This window comes from Macaca nemestrina, chromosome 3, assembly GCF_043159975.1.
Source record: "Macaca nemestrina isolate mMacNem1 chromosome 3, mMacNem.hap1, whole genome shotgun sequence".
Taxonomy (NCBI): domain Eukaryota; kingdom Metazoa; phylum Chordata; class Mammalia; order Primates; family Cercopithecidae; genus Macaca; species Macaca nemestrina.
The window spans coordinates 76,645,944-76,658,224 of NC_092127.1; the positions used below are offsets into that span (position 1 = coordinate 76,645,944).

At 35.9% G+C, this 12,281-nt stretch overlaps 1 protein-coding gene across 9 annotated transcripts in view; it reads left to right on the forward strand.

Moving 5' to 3' along the window:
* LOC105486227 (zinc finger GRF-type containing 1) overlaps positions 1-12,281 on the forward strand; it is an 84,471-nt gene that overhangs the window by 66,908 nt on the left and 5,282 nt on the right. For 8 of the 9 annotated variants that reach the window (XM_011748967.3, XM_011748964.3, XM_071093178.1 and 5 more), the window contains 4 exons: positions 2,428-2,505; positions 2,707-2,854; positions 7,682-7,809; positions 8,656-8,779. In XM_011748967.3, the coding sequence (XP_011747269.2) occupies positions 2,428-2,505; positions 2,707-2,854; positions 7,682-7,809; positions 8,656-8,779 (478 nt within the window). The remainder of the gene's footprint in view (positions 1-2,427; positions 2,506-2,706; positions 2,855-7,681; positions 7,810-8,655; positions 8,780-12,281) is intronic. The other variant, XR_011621078.1, reaches the window with a different exon arrangement.

A 12,281-nucleotide genomic window follows, 5' to 3' on the forward strand; every position in this document is an offset into this window, starting at 1 on the left:
CTGGGTGACAGAGGGAGACTGTCTCAAAAAAAAAATAAAAATAAATAAATAAATAAATAAAAAGAAGTAGGCTAGAATCAAATTCCAGAATCAGTAGTTATAGATTAGTCTCTTGTTCATCTGCCTATATGAACACATCATAGTAAAATGGCTTAACAATTTAAGTATATTATGTTTTTTATTTCAATAAGAGGAATGCAAAGAAGACAATAATCTGTTTTGAAGGTAATTTTTGTGATTGCATAAGACTTTATTAAAAATGCAAAGAATATTACAATATTTCACCAATATTCCAATGTTTAATGATCTGAATTTTAACATAAATGGCAGTTTGGTTAGGAGAAACAGTCATTATTTCTAAGCCTAGGCATTTTAAAAATTAATTTTCATAATTATACAAGTGAATGTTTATGGTAGAACATATGCAGACTACACAGATGTTTTATTATATTTATTTACAGATTTTTAAATACACACTCATACATTTTGTTTTCCAAATTTGAGACTCAATAGTATGTGTTGTTTGTGTCCTGCTTTTTTTACTTAAAAAGTTGGCTCATGCCTGTATTCCCAATACTTTGGGAGGCTGAAGTGAGCAGATCACTTGTGGCCAAGAGTTCAAGACTAGCCTGGCGAACATGGTGAATCCCCATCTCTACCAAAAATATAAAAATTAGCTGGGAATGGTGGGACATGCCTGTAATTCCAGCTACTCGGGCAGCTGAGGCACAAGAATCACTTGAACCCGGGAGGTGGAGGTTGCAGTGTGCCAAGATCACACCACTGCACTTCAACCTGGGTGACTAAAAAAAAAATCTTAGAAAACATAATTTTTTATAACTCTATTATATTCAATGATTTTCTTATGCCATACTTTAAGCAATTTTTGATCAGTAAATTATTTCCAAATTCTTGCCAGTATGAATTATATTATGACAAAGATCCTTAAACATAAAACTCTGTATCCATTTCTGATTCTTTCCTTAGGAAAATAATCCTAAGCCTAGAATAAAAGATATGAAAACTTTTAAGCTTCTAAATATACTTTTCAAAATTTCCCTTCAGAAAGATTCTTCCAGTATACACTCTTATAAGCAATTTAAAAGAGTGGCTGAGGACGTTGTGTGTGTTTGTTTGTTTTTAATAAAGACAATGAAGAGTTACCTGGAGACTACACAGGAAGGAACTTTAGATTGCTTAGCCCAAGATGAAAATTTAACTGTAGACTGTTAGAAAACAAAACAATATTAAAAACAAACAAACAAACAAAAAAACAAGAAGTTAGAATGAGGAGGGAAGGTAAGTACTCAATACTAAAAGTTAACAGGAAACTTATAAAAGAGATTCTTTAATGCTTAAATCTCTGATAAGGACCTGAGAAATGTGAATCTCTAATTAGGATCTATGCCTCAACTGCTTATAGTCTGGTTTCATACATTTCTTCACACTGAAATAACCTTTTCATTGTGTGCTTGAACAGACCTTGTTTTCCTATTGTAGTGGATAGAACAGTTTCTTGAGAAGAAATGAAAGAGCATGGGGTGAATAGTACTTTGAGGAGACAATAGTACTTTGTTATTATAGATTTAACCAAACTTGCATTGAAAAAAAAATCGTAAGCTAGTATTTCAGCCCGTTAAGTTGCTATTATTCTTCAAGCTGAAGACTATGAAAAATGTGAAAATTGAAATCTATTCATATATTGATACTAATTTGTTTCGTAATTATTTTGGAAAATTGTTTTTAGAGATCTATAGTTTAGTTCTCCAGGTCTTTACGTTCCCATTTTGAGGTGGTAGAAGTTTTAGAAAGTTGAGTATTCACTGAGTTCCAGCTGTGTTCCCAGCATAGTGCTAGAGCTGTAAGATATAAAAGGAAAGTGTAGGTGAGGGGTCATTCCTCACAAAGCCCTAACTAAGGGGTAATGTATGTAGAGGACCAGTCATTACCTTTGGATGTAGACAGAGTTGCCTGGGTTTGAATCATGATACCTCACCTCTGAGCTTGTGTCCTCATCTCTAAGAGGAGATGTCATCTAGAGCTGTAGTGAGTGTTAAACAATGTGACATATGTAAAGAGGCTCTTCCTAACAAATCTTGGTGCTAAGTATATGGTAGCTATTGCTTTCTATATTGTGTCTTTAGAGGCAATTTTATTTGTGATAAATACTAACATTGGCTTTTTATGAACATTTAATGAGCCTTCAAGATGGAATAATGCATATTTTTTAATTCTCTAGAAAATGCATTATATTTAAAAAACCAACTACATTGCGTTTACTTTGAGTTTAGGTATTTCACATTAAATTTTATAACTAAAATATACTGTTACACAAAATTAGTTGTAATAACACAGTTATTATATAAAACTTTATTTTGTATTCTGTTTCCTAAATAATCAGAATCTATATTGTTTTCTTATTTAAAGGCTTCTCAGTCTTGGATTTGAAAACTTTATCAGAGTTGGGAGTGTTAGGAAGATTGCCAAACCAATTTTACCTTATAGGTAAGAATGCAAAATTCCAGAAGTCACAGAATGGTCAGAGGGAAGTATGGTACTTTTATATGACTCTTACCTTAAATTTGATTTTTGAAGAATGGAGAAAGGCTTATCTTTTCTTGGTTAACTTAGAAAATTCGTATTTTGCTTTACTGTGATGTTACGAAAAATGAAATAAAGAGGAGTGTTTTTAATATAATTATTTAGCCTGCATGCTGGCTCAGAAAATGAAAGTGAACAGTTAAAAGAACTACATGCACTAATGAAAGAAGACCTGACTCCTACGGAAAGAGTCTGTGTGAGAAAAAGCATTGAGCAGCATAAACTGGGGACAAATAGAACCCTGCTGAAGCAGGTAAGAAGTAGCTTCAGTTTGTTTCTTGATTTATGTATACCATTCAGATTCTCTTGTTTCTGTTGATGAAATAATATTTCCTTTAAATAAAACAAACTGCCATGATAGTTTAGATTCTACTGAGGTGCATGCATGTGGATCCTTGGATATAGTCTACCCAGTGTATATTTTATGTTTGCTTCAAAGCATTCTTCAAATTCGTGAATAGATCCAACTCACCATGACTGAGTCATCCTTTCTCCTTCTCCCTGTTTACTTTCTTTTTATAGGCTTGAAGAGGAAAGTATAGAGGTGGGAATAGATTCCTTGCAAGTTAAATGAAATTGGTTATATTCTAGGAGAAACAGTGATGGAGAGGGTCTGACCCTGAGCAAAATATCCAAATGAAATTTGTCGCTCATGCTCTCCAAGAAAGCCAAGACCTTTAGTGTTTGTATATATCCAAAAATCCAGGAGGCTCAGATACTAGCTTCCAGGTATTGGGAGCCAAGACTAAGCACACAAGATTCCAGGCTGTAACAGGTAGCACCATCTTCTTTATCAAGTTTTGATCCAGGGAAGCCTGGGCATCAGCTGTTGGAAGAGAGAAATCAATCAGCAGCTTCCTCCTGTGAAAGGAGAGCATGGGGAAAAGCAATGGGGATGGAGTAAAAGAAAGTTGTTGGCTTCTTGGGCCACTTGCACATTGGCAACTTTCTGCTAGAGAGTTGAGAAAATCAGTCTACTTGGCACCCTGTATTAATCAGCTATTGCTGAAATAATGAGGGTTGACAAACTCAGTCTTAGTACTTTAAGACAACAGCTTATGACTCTACAGGTCAAGTGGTGTCGCTTGGCCTGAGGCTACGGATCAAGTCTCTCATTCTGAGAACAGTTGCTATGGCATGAACAGATGGCAGAAGTGCAAGAGGGCAGGACAGATCACAGAAACACATTTAAGGCTTCAGTTCATATTATGTCTGCTGACATTCCATTTGCTGTAACAGGTCACATGGCCAAGCCTAACATCAGTGAGGCAAGGAAATATACTCCCCTACTTCTCTGGTGGGAAGCACTGCCAAGTAACATGGCAAAGGGTGTGGATATGTAATAATAATTTCCTAGAGCAGGAAGGAGAAACTGGAAATAATAACTAAATCTGTAACAAGTTTTGGTTCTGGAAGTCCTCAGAAAACTTCAGACTAACTTTCTGTTATTTGAATTTTAGAGTTAACTCTGTACTCTCTTCTTAACCAAATCCAGAAAGGCTTAGTTTGGCTGTGTTCAATTAATACAAATTAGTCATTTATTTAAACTACTTACCACTTTACTAACCCAACATAACAATGATACATAAGAATAATGTATCATTGTTAACGATTTCTTGGCTGATTTTCTGAATGAAAGCTCAGTTACCATGATCTATTGCTCATTGGTATCACCTATTCACAAATGAAAACTATTTTAGAGGAATTATTTTTTTAGATGTTTTCTCTGACATATTTCTAAGGTCCAGTCAGGCATTCAGACCTGACACCTTTTTTTTTTTTTTTTTTTTTTTGAGCCAGAGTCACTCTGTCGCCCAGGCTGCAGGCTGGAGTGCAGTGGCACAGTCTCAGCTCACTGCAACCTCCACCTCCTGGGTTCAAGCAATTCTCTTGCCTCAGCATCCTGAGTAGCTGGGACTACAGGCACGTGCCACCACACCTGGCTAATTTTTGTATTTTTAGTAGAGACGGGGGGTTTCACAATGTTGGCCAGGCTAGTCTCAAACTCCTGACCTTAAGTGATCCTCCCACCTCCGCCTCCCAAAGTGCTGGGATTACAGGCATGAGCCACCACACCCAGAAGACCTGACTCATTTCTAAAGTGACATGTCTTCACAATAAAACTAATTTTTAAAAATGCTTCATAGTTAATTAATACTTGTTAGGTCAGTAACAAAATCTTTTCTGCTGTTAGAATCTCAGCAACGTAATAATAAATTAAAAGATAATATAATTTTTTAAAGAAAACTTAAAACTTTAGGTCTTTGTATTAGACATTTCTTTAAATTTAAAAACTTCCTGACACAGAACTTTAGAGTTCTCATTCTAAGATTGTTTTGTAGATACAGTTGCCAGAAATTAAATAAAATGAATAATATTTCAGAGTGGCACTGAAGCTTGATCATTTTTAAAGCACTGAATGTTTAAATACCGTGGAATTTCTGATATAAATATGGCTTTAAGATTTTTGTTTTTGTTTTTAACAAAAGAAGAAAACCTAACTGATACAGGGCTATTGTGTGTGGTGAGTATTATTTATTATTAAAGAAAATAAGGCAGTTGTAATGTTTTCTTGTTTTGTAGGATCTGTGGAGGCAATATTTAATTTGTAAAGTATATTTTTTGTCACTTTGTTGAAAAAAGATATGGTCAGTTGGTATGAACTGCCCTTGCTATCAAGAAGTATAATTTTATAGATCTTCAGATTGTTAGAAGAGAATAAGTACAATCATATATCATTTAACAATGGAATTACATTCTGAGAAATGTATTGTTTTACAGTTTTGTCATTGTGTGAACGTCATAGTGTACTTACACAAACCTAGATGGTATAGCCTACTACACACCTAAGCCGCATCGTATAGCCTGTTGCTCCTCAGCTACAAATCTGTACAGCATGTTACTGTACTGTATACTGTAGGCAATTAATTGTAACACAATGGTATATCTGTATCTAAACAGAAAATGTACTGTGAAAATATGGTATAAAAGATTTAAAATGGTACACCTGTATAGGGAGGGAGGGAAGGAGAAATTGGAAATAATAACCACAAAGTTTTGGTTCTAGAAGTCCTCAGAAAACTATGTATATTATAGCTTTTTAATGGTTAACTTTATAGTTAAATTACCATGAATAGAGCTTGCAGGACTGGAAGTCACTGTGGTTGAGTCAGTGAGTGAGTGGTGAGTGAATGTGGAGGCCTAGGACACTGCTGTACACTACTGTAGACTTAAAAACAAGTTTTGATTTTTTTGAGACAGAATCTTGCTCTGTCCAGGCTGGAGTGCAGTCTGCGATCTCAGCTCACTGCAACCTCCGCTTCCCGGGTTCAAGCGATTCTTCTGCCTCAGCCTCCCGAGTAGCTGGGATTACAGACACCTGCCACCATGCCCGGCTAAGTTTTGCATTTTTATTAGAGATGGGGTTTCACCATGTTGGCCAGGCTGGTCTCAAACCCCTGACCTTCAGCGATCCACCTGCTTCAGCCTCCCAAAGTGCTGGGATTACAGGTGTGAGCCACCACGCCTGGCCTACTGTAGACTTTGTAAACACTGTACAGTTAAGCTACCCCAAATTTATTTAAAAATGTTTTCTTTCTTCAATAATAAATTAGCTTATTATAATATTTTTACTTTATAAACTTTAAAATTTTAAAAAACTGATTCTTTTGTAATAACGCAGCTTGAAACACAAACATTTTGTATATACAAAAATATTCCATAAGCTTTATTTAAAATTTTTCTTTTTTTATCTTTAAAACTGTTTTTTTCTTTTATTGTTTAAAACTAAGATACAAATACACACATTATTCTAGGCCTACCCAGGGTCAGGATCAGCAGTATCACTGTCTTCCCCCTCTACATCTTGTCCCACTAGAAAGTTTTTAGGGGCAATAGGACACATGGGGCTGTCAGGGCTTATGATAACAATACCTTCTTCTGGATACCTCCTGAAGGACGTCCCTGAAACTGTTTTATAGACAACTTTTTTTTAAAAAAATAAGTAGGAGTACATTCTAAAATAATAATAAAAGTGTGCTATAGTAAATGTATAAACCACTAAAATAGTCATTTATTATCAAGTATGAACTGTACATAATTGTATGTGCTATAGTTTTATATGACTGGCAGTACAGTAGGTTTGTTTACACCAGGATCACCATAAACACATGCATAATGCATTGTGCTGTGACAGTTGTGATGTCACTAGGGGCTGGGAATTTTTCAGCTCCATTATAATTTTATGAGACCATCATCATATATCTGGTCCATCATTGACCGAAACATCACATTGTTATGTGGCACATGACTGTATATGTATATGTACATGTATGTGTATGTGTTTGTGTTTATACACACATATGTATATGTACACAAACATACGTGTGTATATGTGTATGTACACATATGTGTATAGATAGCAGGCTACTAGGTCAATGACTACATCGATTTAGAAAATTCATAGATTTCCCTATTGTTTACATTTAACTTTCGAGATTAAAAATCAGCTTTTATGAAGCTTTTTGCCTTCAGAGTAATGCCATGTTGCTATAATGTGTAACTTACAAGATTCAAATATATTCACAGGCTACGAGTACATTTTATTTACTGTTGTTTAAAATTAGTCATCTTTACATTTTTAAATAAATAAAAACTAATGTGCTTGAAGGTTAAGCAAAGAATATTTCGTTAACATATTCAATGTTTTTTGTGAAGAACTTTGGCCTGTGTTGATATAATGTATGTTGTCTAACCTCATCTAGACAATAAAATATGTGCGTCATCCTTGATATTTTACAAATGCTTGATATTGTGATACTTCCCTTCTGAATATCAAAATATGTCTTTTATTTGTTCTTGTTAATGGGCTTGTGGCTTAAGTAACCTACATTTGTTGATTTCCATTTTGCATGTAGGAATAATAAAAATATGGAGATATGATGACCTAAGATTTCTGATGGCTAGGAATTAAATTAGGACTAGCTCACTCTCTAATTTTAGCCTACAAGTTCTTTGGTAAATACATTCTCTTATTTTCTTTTAATAGTTGTTAATTAATAACATTTTTGTTGTAATAAAGGTTCGAGTAGTTGGAGTTACCTGTGCAGCCTGCCCATTCCCATGCATGAATGATCTTAAATTTCCTGTAGTTGTGTTGGATGAGTGTAGTCAGATAACCGAACCGGCCTCTCTCCTTCCCATTGCAAGGTAACCTAAAATATTATTTTCCTGGGGTAGCACCTGTAATCCTAGCACTTTATGAGGCTGAGGCAGCTGGATTGTTTGAGTCTAGGAGTTTGAGACCAGCTTGGGCAACATGGCAAATCCCCATTTCTACAGAAAATACAAAATTAGCTGGGCATGGTAGTGTGTGCCTAAAGTCCCAGCAACTTGGGAGGCTGAGGTGGGAGGATTGCTTGAGCCCAGGAGGTCAAGGCTTCAGTGAGCAGGGATCGCACGACTGCAGTCTAGCCTGGGTGACACAGAGTGAAACCCCGTCTCAAAAAAAAGAAAAGAAAAAAGAAAAAATAATAATACTGAAGCATGAAAGGATTAAATAACCTGCTGGGTATCTAAAATATAATGGAGTTGAGATTTAGATATAGGTTTGTTTATAAAACTTTGATTTTTCCCCACTATATCCTACTCCTATTTAGGAGAACATTTAGCCCCTGAGAACCCAATTTACTTAATTTCTAAGACAACGGTTTAAGCTAAATGACTCCTAAGAAAGACTTTAATTTTAAGAGTTTATGGATTCTAAAAACTAGCATTTCCCAAATATGCTCTGTGAAATATTAATTCCATGCAGAGGCAAGGGGCACCTACTAGCTTTTATGTGCGGGGAGGGTAACTAAATTATATAAAGGATTCTTTATTGCGTAACTTTTCAAAGCCTTTAATGTGCTTAATAGAACTACTAAGCTTTATTAGTACTCAGGATATTTCATGGCATTTGAATATTTCGAAGTACAATTTTGGCAAACAGTGTAATAAATGATGTTAATGCACTCTTTTTAATTGCTTAGATTAATTTTTGAAATTCTGTTTTAGGTTCGAGTGTGAAAAGCTGATTCTTGTTGGAGATCCCAAACAGCTACCTCCTACTATTCAGGGTTCTGATGCAGCTCATGAAAATGGATTGGAACAAACTCTTTTTGATCGACTTTGCTTAATGGTACATACTGCTAAATTCTTACAGAATTATCATTTATTGATTCTACATTGTGTGTATGTGTTGGTAGAGAATGAAAATATTAGAAGATTTAGTCCTGCCTTAAAATAATGTATAATTGGAGTTGTCTGGAAAATATTAATCTTAAATACAAGTGGAACCCTGCAATTTAAGTACCTTTTTTTTTTTTTTTTTTTTTTTTTTTGAGACGGAGTCTCACTCTGTCGCCCAGGCTGGAGTGCAGTGGCCGGATCTCAGCTCACCGCAAGCTCCGCCTCCCGGGTTTACGCCATTCTTCTGCCTCAGCCTCCCCAGTAGCTGGGACTTACAGGCGCCTGCCACCTCGCCCGGCTAGTTTTTTGTATCTTTTAGTAGAGACGGGGTTTCACCGTGTTAGCCAGGATGGTCTTGATCTCCTGACCTCGTGATCCGCCCGCCTCGGCCTCCCAAAATGCTGGGATTACAGGCTTGAGCCACCGCGCCCGGCCAGTACCTTTTATAAAAAGAAATGTTTCCCTATTTACTTGAGTAGTGGGTAGGAGTATATAGCTTTTGCTCTAAAACCAAAAAAACCTGTAATGTCTCTATTATCTACATGGAGCACTACTTCACATTGTAAATAATTTTTAAATTAATTATTAACATTTTTTAATTGGGGTGGAATTTACTGTCTTAGTCTATTTTGTGCTAGTATAACAGAACAACCTGAGACTGGGTAATGTATGAAGAACAGAGATTTATTTCTTATAGTTTCAGAGGCTGAGATGTCTAAGACCTAGGGACCTGCATTTGGCAGGGACTTTCTTGCTTCATTGTCATCCTGTGGTGGCGGGCAGAAGAGCAAGAGAGTGGGAGAGGCCAAACTCATCCTTTTATGAGGAAGCCACTCATGTGATAATGGCATTAATCCATTAACCCACACACATATACCAGGAATGGCATTAATCCATTCACAAATCCATCTTTTTATGAGGAACCCACTCATGTGATAATGGCATTAATCTGTGAGGATTACAAAGAATCCTCATGGCCTAATCACCTTTTGAAAGTCCCACCTCTCAACACTGTTGCATGGGGATGAAGTTTCCAACACAGGAAATTTGAGGGACACGTTCAAACCATTGCATTCATCTAGCATAAAACTATTTTTTAAATTTCTTAAAAAAATTTTTTTTTTCTTTACAGCATGTGGTTTATATAGCAGAAACTATTTTAAAGTGAACAGTCTAGTAGCATTTAGTACATTCACAGTTTCTTGTGTAACCACTACCTCTGTCTGGTTTCAAAATGTTTTCATCACTTCAAAATAAAATCCATACCCATTTAGCAGTTAACTGCCCATTTCCTCTTCCCTACAGCTTCTGGCAGACACCAGCCTGTTTTCTCTCTGTATGGATTTATTTATTCTGGATATTTTATATAAATGGAATCATACAATATGAGACATTTTGTGTCTCTCTTCTTTCATTTTTTGAGGTTCATTTATGTTGTAGCATGTATCGGTACTATATTATTATTACTTTAAAGTACATTCATAATGTTGTACAACCATCACTTGTCCATTTCCAGAATTTTTTCATTATCCCAAACAGAAACTTTGAACCATTAAGCAATAATTTCCCATTTCCTCTTCCCTCAGCCCCTAGTAACCTCTGTTCTATTTTCTAGCTCTATGAATTTGCCTATTCTAGGTGCCTCCTTTGAGTAGAGTCATACAGTATTTGTCATTTTACATCTGTCTGATTTACTTAGCATAATGTGTTCAGAGTTCATCCTTGTTGTAGCATGTATCAGAATTTCATTCCTTTATAAGGCTAAATAATATTCCATTGCATGTATGTACTACATTTCTGTTGATAGATAGTTGGGTTGTTTTCACCTTTTGGCTCTTGTGAATAATCTCTTGTTCAAATCCCTGCTTTCAGTTCAGTACATACCCAGAAGTATAATTGTTGGGTCATATGATAATTGTATGTTTAAATTTTTGAGGAACCACCAAACTTTTTTCTATAGTAGCTGCATCATTTTACTCTCCCAACAGCAGTTGCACAAGGGTTCTGATTTATCCACATTCTCACCAATACTTCTTGTTGGTTTTTGAGTATCATAGCCATCCTAATGGATGTGAAGGGGTATCTTATTGTGGTTTCCCTAAAGACTAATAATCTTGAGCTTCTTTTCATGAGCTTATTGGCCATTTTTATATCCTCTTTGAAGAAATGCCTATTCAAGTCCTTTGCCTATTTTTTAATTGGGTTGTTTTGGTTTTTTTGTTGTTGCATTATAGGTTTTTTTTTTTTTAATATATTCTAGAAATTAGTCTCTTTTCAAATATATGCTTTGCAACTTTTTTTCCATTTTGTTGGTTGTCTTTTCACTTTCCTAATAGTGTTTTTTGATGCACAAGAGTTCTTAGTTTGATGAAGTTCAATTTACCTATTTTTAAAAATTCTGTTGCTTGTGCTTTTAGTGTTATATCTATGAAATTGTTGCCAAATCCAATGTCATGAAAATTCTCCCCAATATTTTCTTCTAAGAATTTTATAATTTTAGCTCTTTTTTTTTTTTTTTTGAGACGGAGTCTTGCTCTGTCGCCCAGGCTGGGGTGCAGTGGCCGGATCTCAGCTCACTGCAAGCTCCACCTCCCGGGTTTACGCCATTCTCCTGCCTCAGCCTCCTGAGTAGCTGGGACTACAGGCGCCCGCCACCTTGCCCAGCTAGTTTTTTTTTTTTTTTTGTATATTTTAGTAGAGATGGGGTTTCACCGTGTTAGCCAGGATGGTCTCGATCTCCTGACCTCGTGATCCACCCGTCTCGGCCTCCCAAAGTGCTGGGATTACAGGCTTGAGCCACCGCGCCCGGCCCAATTTTAGCTCTTATGTTGAGGTCTTTGATCCATTTTGAGTTAATTTTTGTATATGGTATAAGGGTCCAATTTCATTCTTTTGCATGTGGATATATCATTTTCCCAATGTGTGGAAAAGACTCTCCTTTTTTCCCATGTAATTGTCTTGGAACCCTCATCAAAAATCAGTTGAGCACATACACAAGGGTTTATTTCTGGACTTTCTATTCTATTCCATTGGTCATTGGCTTGTAGATGCTACCTTCTTGCTGTGTCCTTACATGGCAGAGAGAGAAAGAGAGAACACTGTTTCTATACAAACTATACAACTATATAAACACTATGTTTGTATAGTTGCCATTCTTGTTTCATTTTCTGGTGTTCATGCTTGGATATCAGATACTCTCTCAGATTTGTATTCTCTGTTTTCTCAGTACCCTGGAATTATGGTGATGTCCCATCAAAGTGATAGGACAGCTGAGGCCCAAGAGTATCCCCGGGAAAGGGACACAGTTCTTGAGCCTTCAATTCTAGTAAAAACTGCCAAGTTCACTTTCCCTTTTTCATTATTCTTAGGAACCATTGCCATCATATGAATTCTGGCTCACTGTGCTGCTTTTTCCCCTTCCACCCCAGAATCTTTTTTCTTTCTTGATGACA